The 14,459-nt window shown below is 43.6% G+C and overlaps 1 protein-coding gene across 2 annotated transcripts in view; it reads left to right on the top strand.

The window, feature by feature from the left end:
• Window positions 1–3,637: 3,637 nt before the first annotated feature.
• CLTCL1 (clathrin heavy chain like 1) overlaps window positions 3,638–14,459 on the top strand; it is a 37,040-nt gene continuing 26,218 nt past the window's right edge. For both annotated transcript variants that reach the window (XM_075167953.1, XM_075167952.1), the window contains exons 1-2: window positions 3,638–3,770; window positions 12,129–12,336. In XM_075167953.1, the coding sequence (XP_075024054.1) occupies window positions 3,729–3,770; window positions 12,129–12,336 (250 nt within the window). In that variant the 5' untranslated portion in view covers window positions 3,638–3,728. The remainder of the gene's footprint in view (window positions 3,771–12,128; window positions 12,337–14,459) is intronic.

Raw genomic sequence — 14,459 nt, 5'->3', positions numbered from 1 at the left:
AATACTGAAAAAGAGCCTCAGGCTGCCAGAAAAACAAACATCTGGAGGAGAGCAACCTCTGAAAAAACAGAGAAACATTTACTAGGAGCTTTTCCATTTGCTTGTTAAAGGATTGCTAGGGATTACACCCTTCTCAGCTGTTAAATGCTGTGAGTCTGCCTTTTATAAAGAAGCAAGAGAGTAGCAATTAGCTAATCAGGGAAGTACTAGTACAGCGAATATTTAGAGACTTCAGACCCTTTACATTTCCTTTTAATAGACTATAGACTGTAGGAGAAACACCTTAAATAAGGCCAGTAGTCCCCTTCCATTGAGCGATCCGAAACTAAATATAGAAAACAAGGTTGAAAGACTCAGTTAAAACATCCATGCAGACAGCTGACTGTACAGAGGTCAGTTTCTTTAGCTACGAAGCTCAGCTAGTTGCAAAGTGGAGAAAAGATGGCAAAATACTTTTCCCATTTTTTTGATTTGTGTCAAAATTTCAAACACTATCAGCTAGCTCTTCAGAGCTGATCACGCTTGCGAAGAATCTAACCCTTGTGATTAGCAAAGCCAGGTGTTAAAAAGAACAGATATTTAAACACAGAACAGAGTAAAGAAGGTACAAATGAGAAAGACATCAGCAGACAAAAGTGTGGCAAAGCACTTTTACATAAAGTGAGATGCTTTTTTTACTATGGAAATTATGGAATGTTGTAATTACGATTTGGCCAGCTGGGAGTGGGCATGAAGCATTGTATTATTAAAACTGGATTGAAGAAATATAACAGACCTTTAATTTTAATTATACTTTAAAAGAGTCTTGATTTCCTTAGCCAGTGATCTCTCTAGTTCATGTCAGCAGTTTAGCACCAGACTGCTAAGAGTGATTGCATACAGTAGAGTGATTTTTGTGCATTTGTAATTCTTGCGAATAAAAATGTCTCAGAGAAAAACCTGTTGTTTTTCTTTGTCACAATTTTCTTTAAAATGTAAATGATATAAAAATATATATCCTATAACTATGTACATTACTTAAGAGGTCCTACTTCATTTGTGAAATAAGTGATGAAAGTCTGTGGCTTGTTTTTTTTTTTAAACAGAGCTAGTTAGCTATAAATTAGAAAGGAAAAGCTAGCAATTGGAGCTCTGGATATAAATAATTAGCAACCATAAAGTGATTGTGAAGGAGGGCAGTGACAGAGGCAAATACAGAACAAATTCATTATACCAAAATGGGCTGGTGACAGATCATGTCCTGACGTCCCACTGACGGTCTTCTCTCTGCAGCACTGTTGACTTGCCCTCGTTTAGAAATTCATATAGCTAACCCACCACAAATAAGCTGCTACTAACAAACCTATGGAGTAGATGCTACTCAAACCCCTTTTGAGACCATGTAAAGAAAAAAGTTGTCTCCACCTCAGCTCCATTTTTGCTTGCTTTTGAGAAAACAGACCATGGTGCCTAAATGCAATCGTGAGTCCTCTGGGAAGGACAGATCCCAGATTTCCTAAGGGATGGGGCTTTAGCAGCACCTCAGCACCTCCCAGCACGTTCTGTCACCTATTCAATGGGCTGTTCAGAGTTTCCTCAGTCCAGCTGTAGACCTTCAGATCTCCCATGCATGGCAAAGAGGTCCCCGTGGCTGCAGCCTGTTGTGGAGAAGAATTCTGGAATTGGGAGTTTCGGATAGGACTTTGGCAATGCTACAAAATCATAAACAAAAAAGGGGGAGATGTGGAGAAGAATTAAGAGGTGGCCTAATGAGCACCAGCTGATTCAAGAGCAGAAACAGGTGAAGGGAATTGTGAGCAGACATGTGATCGTTGCCGGAAGGAAGATATAAGAGAGGCAATGGAGAGAGACAAGGGAGAAAGGTGCAATGGAGGGAGGGAGGGAGGAGGGAGAGAGAGAGAGAGAGAGAGAGAAAGAAAGAAAGAAAGAAAGAAAAAAAAAAAAAAAAAGGCTGCCCTGTTATGATAAAGGCTGTGCATATATGCCACACCTGTGATTGTGCGCACCAGTAGGAACCAAGGTGTCTCAGCAGAGCCACGTCTATGATTCCTTTGGAAACTTAACCCAGATTTGGTAATTCCCAGCTCCATGTATTAAAAACGAATGAGGTTAAGTAAAAATAATGAGGTTTTGAATTCTAATATATTTGGAATTGTTTTAATCTGCCTTCTGGTTTTGAGTCTTCAGGGGTCTCTTGTTCAGCCTTTCTTTGCAACCCACAGCATGAGAAACTGACTTACAAAAAATTAAATTGGAGATTCTCCTGTAATCTTATGTTTCCCAGTGCTGGGCTGTCTGGGAAAATGTGAACAAGGTGATGCTCTGGATAAAACTCCTGGAGATTGCAACACTGCAGCAATACTTTCCATCTCGAAGGATTACTGTAATTTATGAGAAACATAATAGCAGTAACATTACCTTCACCTCCCCCACCTGATGCTAATGGGCTGACTAGGAGTGAGGGTAAAACAAAGGTGTTGATATACCTCTTGCATGTTGGACCCTCCACTTCTTGGTTATTCAATAACTTTTCAATTTATGATGTCAACTCTCTGGAGAAGGAACCCTATTTCCATTTAGAAATTCAACAGGGCAGAACAACAGGATGGCTTTTCAAACATACCTGATATCCGGTCATAAAACTCCTCACCTACCTCCGGGCACGGCAGCAGGTAGCAAAGCCCATATGGTGCTATGATCTGTCGGTGGGCCGAGGGCAGTGCGCAGCCACGCTGTCTGACCAAGCCAGACCCAAGCGCCAGCTGAGCTGGGCTCCCAGGGGCTGCTGAGAAGCAGTGGCTGCCCTGGCCCTCGTGCCCTGTGACTGTCACAGGCCACGCGTGCCTCTGCTCCCCTGAGGCCAGGGTGAGCCGGTGCCCACCCCAAGGAGGAGGAAAGCCGCTCTTTGCCACAACCAGCTACGACGGCAGGTGCTGGGGCAGGCCGCGGAGCCCGCAGGCACAAGGAGCGGCTCCCGGCCTTCAGTGCCCACCAAGCGCCACAGCCGGGCGGCAGGGCAGCGCCTGGGAGACCCCTGCCTTTGTCCTCACCCACTGCGGGAGCCCCGGAGCGCTGAGGGGAGCATCACTCCCGGACCTCCGCCCCTGCTGTGGGGAACGGCGGGAAGGGACCCACGGGGCTGGGGAGGAGCTCTCGGGGGGGTCCGTGTAAGGCGGACGGCGGGGCAGGGCAGTGAGCGGCCGCAGCGCCCACCCGACGCCGCCGTGGGGAGCCGGGGAGGGGGTCGAGTCACGTGAGTGCGTGTGGCAGCAGCGGAAGGATACCTGGACTCTGACACCCCCTCCCGCCCCTTTCCGCTGGCCGCAGGCGGGGCGGGGGGAGCCCCCCTCCCCTCGGAGCCCCCTCCTCAGCCCTGCCACTCAGCGGGAGTGGGGGGCGGCAGGGGGAAGGAAGGCGGCGGGGGGTGAGGGCGGGCGAGAGGCGGGGGCGATGGGGCGGGGGAAGAAGCGCCGCGGGAAGGGACTATTTGAGGAGACCCTGGCAGGCTGGTGAGGTGCGGAGTGATCCCGCCGCCGGAGTGAGCGGCCCCGAGCTGAGGCAGTAAAGGGAGGCGAGCCCGCCGGGGCGCCATCCCAGCGAGGGCACTGCGCCTGCGCCGCCTCCCCCTCCCCTCCTCCCCGCTGCCGTGTGGGGTGCAGCGGCGCCTGCCCTGCTGCCACCGCCGGCCCCTGCCCCGCGCCCCTGCCCCGGGGAGCTCGTCCCCAGCCATGGCCCAGATACTGCCCATTCGCTTCCAGGAGCATTTCCAGGTGAGCGGAGGGGGGGGGGGGGGGGCGGTGGAGGCGCAGGGACGGGGCTCCCCCTCCGCTGCCTCACCCCGTCCCTCAGAGAGGGGGGGTCGCGGCCTAGCCGGGGCTGGGGGCGTGCGCAGGGGAGGGGGGGGCAGGCCGCGGGGGCGCCTCCTGCGGCCGCTGTTGGTGGGGGGACCCCCTCCTCCCCTCGCCTCCGGTGCGGGGCCGCCGTCCTGCTGGGCGCCGCGAGAAGGCGCGCGGGGCCGAGCTCGCCCCCGGTGCGGGCTCCTGGGCTGTCGCCTCCGTCCATCCATCCCCCGGGCTGCCTCTCCGCGGCGTACGGAGCGGCCGCGATTTGTGCAGAGTCACTCGCTGCCTGAGGGACCTCCCGCTCCGGGGAGGGGGAGGCGCCGGGCCGGGGCCGGGCTGCTCGCCCCGAGGACCCCTGGAGCTCCCCCGCCTCAGCTTAGGTGGGCGCCTTAATCTTGCAGAGGGATGGAGGTTTTTCTCTTTTACCTAAATGACCAGCCTCCAGATCGCGAGGATTCCTGGGAATCTCCTTCTGTGCAGCTGCGAACTGAGAGGAAATTGGTGAGATGAGGTGCAAGAAACCATTTGGACTTGGAAGCTGCACAGCCTCCGTCCCTCCTTCCAAACATAACAATATTAAAAAACCCCTCCCTAAAAATGACATAGTTCTGTTCTTAATAGCCTGTGAAAACTATAATGCCAGCGTTGGAAAAGATCCATGACTCATGGATGCAGCACAGACAAACCGGTTTATCTGTTTCCTTGTGAACTGGTGGTGGTGAGGGAGGGTTGTAAATGGAGTGAGAGAACAGCGGTCTCTGAACATGCAGTTTAAGGCAGGAATTAAAGGAATTTGCTAAATGAATGAGAGAACAGGAAGTGGACTTGGCAAGTCATCCTTCTGTCTCTGTACCGCCCCTTTCTGTCAAATCGGGCATCCATTTCAAAATATGAACTGGGTATCATCCATCAGTGTGGACTGTGTGCCACTTCAAGCATTTCAGCTTGGGAAATGGTTATTGCCACTTCCAGCTCCTTTTGGGAAGTGTTTTTCTGCTTGACTGGAAGAACTGTCTTGGTCACTCCAGAAGGAGCCCTAGCCTGAAAAACAGTAATAGGGCTAGCCAACTCCAGGAATATCTAATCTCTGTGCCCAAGGGAGCAGACACACCTGTCTCCTCAGAGTTGTCATGGGTTAAGAGAGTTTAACATAGTAAAGAACTACACTATAACTTCTCTTCCCACCCCCCGCAAAATGTCTAGTATAGAGGTGATTGTAGTAACCTCAGATGAATTCCTAAGAGCTACAGTCTGAGTAAGAAACTTGGGATCAAAGCGTTTTTGATGTCAGACTCTCTTTAGAAAGAAGCATATAGTTCTTGCAATTTAAAACTACCAAAGATAAACAATCCTGCTGATTGTATTTGGTGAGAGAGAACATCACGCTTAATATGCCATAGATGTAATGTGCTGCTTTGCATATTAAATGACTCTTTCTGTGATGGCTAGTGTTGTGTGTCTTGTAACACTGCCAATATTAGCATTGTAATACTTCTGTTTTGGGTGGGGGGCTAGCAACTTCTCAAGGGACTTGTACTGAAGTCATATTCTATTTTTTGCTGCCACCTGCTTTTGTTCTTAAATAATTTGATGTTACTGAAAGAACTAAACCTGTGCTTGAGGGACTTTTCCCCAGCATGGAGGCTGCATAGAGGAGCAGGGCAAACCTTGGGACCCCTGCCGCTAACATGTAGGACCAAACTCTTCTTCAGAATTCACTCTTTCCTGCTTCTTGCCGCAATTTGAGTGCAGTAGCTCCAAAACAGTACTCTACTAAAGAGAAATTGAGATTAGTGGTAGCTGGGGGTAGGAATGCAGTTAGCTGCCTCAGTGCTGCTTCTGCAGTTGTCTCTACATGGTGGGATAAATGGGGAGGGAAATCGGAAGGAATGTGGGAACTGGTAGTGTTTGCTCTGGCTGGATATCTGCAGTACAGTTTTATCAGCTCTAACTTAATATTATGTGTTGTAAACATCTCGAGTCATGAATAAATGAGACATGCTGCTTATTGTTGACTGATAGGGAATTCATGAAAAGATTAGGCCTTCACTCCTCTTTATAATGCTTCACTGTCACCCATATTTAGCTTTATCATCTTAATCTCTTCCCCCCCCCCCCATTACTTCCAAGAAATTGGCTTGGCTACAGTTAAATTGTCATATTTAAAATTAGTGTAACAGATGTAGTACGTTGCTTTGATGTTAAATCCAAAAAAGTTCCAATTCCTTATAATTGTGCTGTGTTTCAGTGATCCTACACTAAATCTTTCTGTACCTTAAGTCAATCTGTGTACTGTTTATACCTTATACGGCTTTAAGTAGTTAGAATAGCTGTTAGTGCTAGAATTACTCAATTTCAAATACAGCCTGTTGCTGATGAAACATTATTTCACTGAAGTTCAGAGTCTTCCCAAGATAGTTGTATGTACTTTACTAAAAGAAGAACTGAAGCATGCAGAAAGTGCTCTCCAGAGAAACTAAACATAAGTTGCAGTGCTAAATACCGAACTCTCCCACTCTATCTAGCTGGAAGTGGATAAACGATAGTGTGAAGTGAAACAGCGATCTTGGTCCACGTAAAATTGGAGGAGTACTAGAGATCAGCAGACTGTTTACATTCCTTGTGAAGCTCGTTTTGCTGTGTGTTGAGCATCCTTCTGACTGAACTGTAGCTCCAAGCCTTTGTGGGAGGAGTGACTTCCAGTCACTCCGCATGTTAAATTTGAAGTTGTTATAGCTTGTACATTCGAGACCTATGTGAGCTGAAGGTTGGAGAATAGCTGCAGTAAAAGAAAGATATCCAGGTCTTGATGTAGTAGTCAAGCTGAGAATGAACTCAAGTCTTACTGTTTCTTAAGCTCCATTTAAAGCAGTTGAACAGTTGTTTTTAGATGTGAACTCTGTAGCTATGAGTCTTCACAAATTCATAAGAACTTACATCTTGCTCATTCTTCCCATAGAGGATATCATAGTTAAGTCCCATAGCAAGGGAAGGGAATAAGAAAAGGACGTGGTTTTTAGCTGTCTGGTGGCTGACCAGCTGCAGCAGCAGTACAAACCATGCCAGCTCTGCTATAGTGAAATACTAGTACACGCTACTTAAGCTACTGTGATTTAATCAGGTTCTTAACTGCAGTGCTGCTGTTGGAGCAGTGAATTATAAATTATTTACCAGATTGAACTCTTCCAAGGGGATTGTAGTTTACAATGGAAATGCTGTAAAAGGCTAAATATACTGGTACAGACTGGAAGCAATACTACTGGAATTCAGCGTACAAAGTGTTCGTGATCTAAAATTAAACTTTTCCTTTACCTAGTCATTGGTTTGCTCTTAAAAGCCTGTCTTTGTCCCCATTTAAGCTTTTTTCAGTTTTCACTAGCAAAAATCTCTGCTTGCCTGCAGAGAAAGCTGTTGCTTATACAAAGTCTCAGGTTCCCAGCTTGGGGGCTTCATCTCTTAGGTGGATAGACACATAGATCTGTAGACAGACTTCTGCTTTCTGTTGAATAACTAACACAGGGTCTTGAGCACAGCCAACTAATGTGAAAAATATTGTGTGCATGACATGCTCTTGATGCATAAGTTTTATCCATCTTGGTGCAGTGCTGAGAAGCCAAAGTATCCTGGTTTTAAACATAAAGGATGTAGATCTGCTTCTGTAATTTTCTGGACAAAAACACTTTCTATTTGGATTGTCTGAGATGTCTTGTTAAGAATTACTATCTGTTGTGCAATAGGCATGACTGAGCTGAAGTGTAATGGCTTTCATGAGTTTGCTTTGGCTAGACATGAGGACTTAAAAGCACTCAGGATATTTGCAAGCTGTAAATGACTTTTTGGACTTGTACTCAAAAGGTAGAGCTAAATATCATGACTTGATTCAGCTATTTAGCATTGAAGAGACCATATTTGCTCAGTGGATTGAAAAGTGCCCTACATGTGATAGGGAGACTTGCTCAGTATATGATCTAATCCTCATCACAGACATACAAGAACAGATTTTTGTGTAGGGAGTAACTGTCATTTGAGATGAAAGCCTAACTGCAACTAAAACCTGTGAGCTGGTGGTCTTGCATGTTTCAGCTCTTGTATACTTCCTTGATATCCCTCACCTGTCAAGATGGGAACTATAGCAGGAGATGAGGAGAGGGTGGGCAGTTGAGAGGGGATGTCCAACAACTATATGCAGATCCTTAATGAGCATGATTATAACTTCATATACTCACATGAGTAAAAGAGTTCTGAGAAACTGTATTACTGTGTTCTTGGTTTGTATTATTTTAAAATGGTAAGTGCTTACAGAGCTTTTAGCGGCAGTTTTTAATATTTGGATACCTATAGCCTCTGTTCAAGACTTATTCTTTTCTAATGGGCTTAAAAAACAATAGTTGATCACCTCTAAAAAGCATTTCCACTAGAGCTGTGTGGCATAAAGCTGAAATGGGATATTTACTGAACCCTGGAGGGATCTTAAATTCACAGAGTTCTTCTGACTCCAGCATTTAACTGGTGGTAGGTCCCAAGTATTGGAGGGTCAGTGTTGAACAGGCAGTAAGTTAGGCTTAAGTATTTCCCATTAGAGAAATGAACTCTGTTTGAAGACTGGTAGTATCAGTGTCTGAGTTGTTCTGTGCTGGCTCAGTCTGACTCAGTCTGGATCACTGCACTCCACAGAAAGGGAAATGCGTTAGAAAACCCAATATTTAGTAGAACTCTTGTGTAAAAAAAACATCTCAACTCCATTTCTTAGCAAATGGTACCATGTTGGTGAAGTATAATGGGGAAAGACTAAATCTCAGATTAATAGTTGTATTTCATCCTAAGTGTAGGACTTGTGTATCTTCATTCAGGTTGAGAATCAAATAATACATCTTGGGTTAATCTTTACCATGTCAGTAAGTTCTCAGTATCTATAAGATGCTTAAAAGTAAGTTTGGTATCTAATCCAGCCTGCAGTAATACTAGGTATTTATGAAGCAGAAATCTTTGTTATCTGTTTCATTCAGCTGATAGTGAAGATAGTTCTACACTGTAGATGCAGATAATGGGGATTAGGGCATGAAAGAATAGGAGAGGTATTAGGCTGTTACTTGTGGAACAGAATGTTATCCTTTCCTCTACTGCGAGGCTTACAGTAACCTACATGGGGGTGCTTGGTAGGGTTTAACTGGATTACCCAAAAGTAAAGTGTGGGGTGAAATCATGGAAGGAGGCGATCCCCATAGTGAATGTCTCTAGAATGACTTTGTAATATTAAATCCTTATTTTCAAAAGGAGGCAACCTTAGTTTGAGAGTACTACTTGCCTAAGAAGCATAATAAAAAATGAAAACTTAGTAGTAATTGCGGCCTGGTGTTCACTCCTTTATGAAAATAAACTGCGAAATCTCTAGTTAATATATACAAACTTCAATAATGACCTATAGCACCTTCACCTGAGGATTTTTAAGATATATAGCTAAATGCTTGCTACCTCCTGTAATAAAGTTTTCTTAATTCTGTGCTTGAGGAAGGGGTGAAGGTACTTTAGTCCAGATTGTCTTGGCAGGTTTGTCCCACCCAGGATAGAAGCAATGCTGGCTGTGTTCCTTTATTTGGTGGTGAAGGGGTTCTGCTCATATTCTTATGTATAGTCATAAGGAATATGCCTCTTACCCTGCTTCCATGCTATAGGAGCATGTATGATCTGATGAGGATACTTGTCACTCCCCTGATGGCAGGAACAGTCTTCAGTGTTTTCAGAGTGCTAAAATGTGAAGCGTTGTCATCATTCGCTGAGGCTTGCAGTATTCACATGACCATCCTATAGGAAGTACTGACATTTTGCCTTTAAAAGATGTGACTGACTTCCCTAATAATAAGGATGGCAGTGATACTCATGCATAATTTAACATTACGTTTTCTGAAAGCTTTGCTAGATTTTGTAACAGTTAAAACAGGAAATCTTAATACCAGAACTTGATGCAAAATCTTACTTGCCTTAGTGAAGATACCCAAAGTGTTATTCTTCAGCATGGACCAGATTTTGGAGTGAATAACCTTGGGCTTAAAGCTGAACTTCAAGTAGGCTAATGCCTCAAGATTCTAACCATGCAGAATGAGTGGCCAGAGGCTGTCTTTGAAGAGTAGGTAAAGCTGAAGCACAGTAATTGAGAAGAGACCTTGAAAAGGCTGTGTTTCTACTTCAGTACTCTGGAAATACATTGGAGTTTGAATTAATTAAATCAAGTTAGGAACTTGGCTATGTTGCAGTTAAATCTCTTGACCACTCTTGTGACACTTAATCAATCTCTTAGAATGGACTATATACTCTGTTGGTAGATGACTCGGATCATGCTCAACATTAAAGTGCTCAAGTGTCTACTATGTGAACATGTAACTTGTCACAATAAGTGGACATTGTCCAGTCTAGAGCATGTGACCAAGAACAGTGGAATTAAGAGCCCATCACTTATTCGTCTGTTGTTCAAGGTCACAGAAGTCAATGGAGCTACAACTTGCATGTTTACTGGGTACTAAAACTTTCTGCATTACATATGAGAAGTACATGAGTTGTCTTGATATGGAAACTTCTTTCCTTACTGACACAGAAGCCTGTAATAGCTGCATGCCCAGTGGACTTGTTTTCAAAACTCTAGTTGCAAGCAGCTTCTGATGTTCTTGTGCCTAAACTTTGATTCTCTTTTGGAATGAATGGCACCTACTGAAGTTTACTAGTGTGTATTGAAGTATTTACTCATAGAATGAGGTGTTAGCTGAATGGGTCTCAATTTTCCTGAGACACAGTTGCGGGAAGGAGTAAATGTCTTTTTACACATGTGTATGTTTGGCTTGTATTGCATTACTGAAATTTGAGTATGTTGAGATTAGCAGTTACTGAGCTGAATAGCTCTTCATTAGTAAGCTGAACAGAAAACAAACAATTCCTGAGGCATTCTTGGGTACAGTCCTGACACACCACACTTCTAGGTCTCTCTGTAACATACCCAAGTTATGATTTATTGAGTAACTTTACAGAAGCTGTAACAAGCCATGATTAGCCAGATCAAAACACACTAAAACAGTGTTTGTGACACCATCATGGGACTTGTTGCCCAAGGGGTTTAGTCTATTGTATGAAGGTCCTGGTGGCATGTATCAAAAGGAGTCTAATGACTCGGTGATGCTGGTGGTAGTTTCTATCCTGTCTCCTTAAGGGCGGTCATTTTTCACTTGCAGTGCACTGAAAAGCAGTATAGGTTAATCTCTTGAGAAGCTTCAGTGAAGCTGATACAGTTCCTCTGCTTGAAAAACATTGCTCTGGGGCATAAAGCAGGTGCTCAGGCTTGTCACAGTTACTGTTATATAAAATGCAGCTTGCATACATACCAAGCTGGGGTGTGCTGCATAGGTAAATGTGATTTACAGCAGACCAATTGAAACAGTGATATTCACTGCCACCTCCTCCTGTTAACTTGAAATTGGAAGTGAGTGGAAACAAAGTTAACAGAAAAGGATTAAAGTGAGAAATAGCTATCTTCCAGGGCAGTGTATTCAGTGGCACAAAATGACTTTTAGTTACATTAAGAGTAACTGCTTTGTACCTACTGCTGTATGATTGAGGACAAGTTATGGCTTAAGAGTTGGACATAAGGCTGGAGCAGGCCCGCATTGAAATCCCTGCCTTTGTCGTTGAGCCAAATGGCATGGCATCTTGGGCAAGGAGAGATGGAATGATTGATTATTTTAACACGTCTTTCTTAGACTCTAATTCTTGCCAGTAAAAGCTAAGAAGCAAGATGAACAAGTCCACTTGTAAAAATAAGCTGTTTGAGACCTGCTATGTACACTTCATTCCATAACATTGCTAGGAGTGGGTTGCATAAGGGTAATTGGTTCTTTCCATAAGACACACTGATGCTGTATGTTGTAATTCTGCCACTTAATAAATTTTTAATATCAAATTTACCAGCCTTGCTAAATCTGGAATAGTGATGCTGCTGATAGTATACAGCCTATCACATTACTAGAACCAGGTTAAGCAATAAATGTTTAAGTTAAAACTCCTTTTAGTTTGCATCAATAACAGAACTTTGGAATGTCTTTAGGACTTGAATATTGAGCATTGGGTAGTTCTTTACCTATGGAACAAAGAGAATCAGAAGATAAGTCGTAGTTCCATAATGCACACTCTTGTCAGAGAAATATGCCAGTCTTGCATTTCCTTCTGGAGGAGACTTTAGGCATAGAGGCTTGAGTTAGACCTTCAGCGTGGTAAGGATAATAAAGCACTCTTCTGTCTTTCTAGCTCCAAAATTTGGGCATTAACCCAGCAAACATTGGATTCAGTACCCTAACAATGGAATCCGACAAGTTCATCTGCATCAGGGAGAAAGTGGGAGAGCAGGCACAAGTAGTGATAATTGACATGAGCGATCCAACAACACCCATCAGACGTCCAATTTCTGCCGAAAGTGCCATCATGAACCCAGCCTCTAAAGTAATTGCTCTAAAAGGTGAGTAACCCTCTGTTATTGCAGTATGAAACCTATTGTTTAGCTGTAAGAGCATACGTAAGTAGTAATAAGCTTAAGATTTATGTAAACTTTCTAAGAAGAATGTATTTGAGGATAAGAATTCTTGCCTGAACTTGCATGCCGTATTTTTGGCGGTGGATTTTTCAGTAATCTTTGGATGATTTGCCTCCAAGTAGGTGTGAGATGCTTGGGCTTGGCACTGCAGCCTCCTATTCTCACTGAGGACCAGGTCAACATATGGTATACTTTCCCTTTAAACAGGTGCTGTAAACATAATGGACACTTGTAAAGATGAATAGGGGTGTAAAGCCATTCTTACTCTCTGCTCTGTCCTGGCCCTTTCTTGTAGCTCTGAAGAGCTTACTAGATACCAACAAAATGTCATAAGGGTGGCCAGTAACTGTGAAAGTCTGAATGTACAAGCATGTTAAGTTTGGCAATCATGAGATCTTGCAGATAGAAGACCTCTGCTTACCAGTACTTGTGGTGTTGATACTGCCTTTAAGTAGCACTCTGAGCTCAAAGAAATAATTTTTAATACATCTCTGGCTCTTTTCTTAAATGACCGACTTCTGGTATTTAATCTCAATAACTGTTACTGACTATGTACTTTTCTTCCTGCATCTTATCTAAACAGATGGTGAGTGAACTTTGTCATGACATTTCATGTTCGGTAGTATGGAATGGTCTAATCTCATAAAAAGTACAGAACTTTACGGTAGCCATTTGACAGTTCACTTCATAGCCAGGTGGGGGATCTTAATCCTCAACTGGTATTGTAATGAAAACGTTCTCCATTGGCTTGTTGCTAACCATTTGGCTGCTTTGACTATTGACTGTACCAAGTGAAGGAGAAGAGTGTGCTCTTAATGTTTGTGTGTGTGTATATATGATGGAAGTACAGTTGATAGACAAAACCAAGTTGCAATATTTTTATGAGAGACCTCTGCTAGCATGTCCTGTGTGCTATTCATTTCTGCCTAAGTGTGTCCTTTATTGTGAAAAATCATGGTGAAATTACTTAGGGGTCCAAGAAATAACTGTCCCTGGAACTGGCACAAAACCTGTAACTTCTTGTCTTTGATCTCAGGCTTATACTGACATTAGGGGAAAACTAATGGGTTAATGTTTGACTTTAGCTGAATCTGTGATTCAGCTAAGATACTTACACATCTTGCAAAGGACTGCCTTACCTGGGGTGTGGGTAAAGGTAACAATGAAAAAAAATAATTTCAGTTCTCTTAAGAGTTCACTGTCCTAATCTTGGACCCCTTTAAACAAACCATATTGGCAAGGAAAGTGCCTTCTCTACACTAGCAGAGCTTCATCTAGCTCTTAAAAGGAAACTATATTATCTGGTTTTAAAACTAACCTACTGACTAAATGGATTATAATCAGCTTCAAAGAATATAGCTTTATTCTTGCCAGTATTAAGACTTGCTCAAAAGGAGTATCGTTCTGTCCATGCAGAGTGAATAAGCTTGTCCTCTGAACAGATAGGTTGAGTGAATGATGTCACGATGCAAAGTTGTGTTGTCAGGTATTGCAAACTTAATAATCTCTTTTTCTATCAATAATCTAATAACCAAAGGGTTGGGTAGAAAAGAGGATGAATAGAGCTACCTAACCAATATGTTGTTACCCACGATAACCAGCAGAACTACAGTGAACTGCACTGAAGATGTGGTTTGAGTCAGGCTGTCACTCCAGGCTTTCCCTGCTGATTGACTGAGGCTTCAGTAGTCATGAAGTGTGCCATGATTGGGAGTTGCTCATAATCTGAGGATTATTGAGCAATAAACATACAAACCCACCCTCAGAAAAAGAAATGAAATGGTTATTGATTTAAACTGAAATACAGTATGCACAATTTCATTTCTGGATTGCATGTGGCATTCTCCTGATGTACCAAGATTTATGCTTTGTCCTTGTGTTCATGATTCTCTTGCTTTGCTCTGTACTGAAGTACTCCCCAGTTGGTGTAAGTGGAGAATGCAGCACTTGGGGGTGCTTCCATTCTTTGTGGAATGGAGAAACTTCATGCTCCAGTGAACTGAAATGTAAATTCTTGTGCTAGTGTTCAAAAAATGAGTCTGCTTGCT

Source organism: Calonectris borealis, chromosome 18, assembly GCF_964195595.1.
Source record: "Calonectris borealis chromosome 18, bCalBor7.hap1.2, whole genome shotgun sequence".
Classification (NCBI taxonomy): Eukaryota; Metazoa; Chordata; class Aves; order Procellariiformes; family Procellariidae; genus Calonectris; species Calonectris borealis.
Note: the sequence above shows the minus strand (reverse complement) of the source record. Positions and strands in the feature narration are given on the sequence as shown.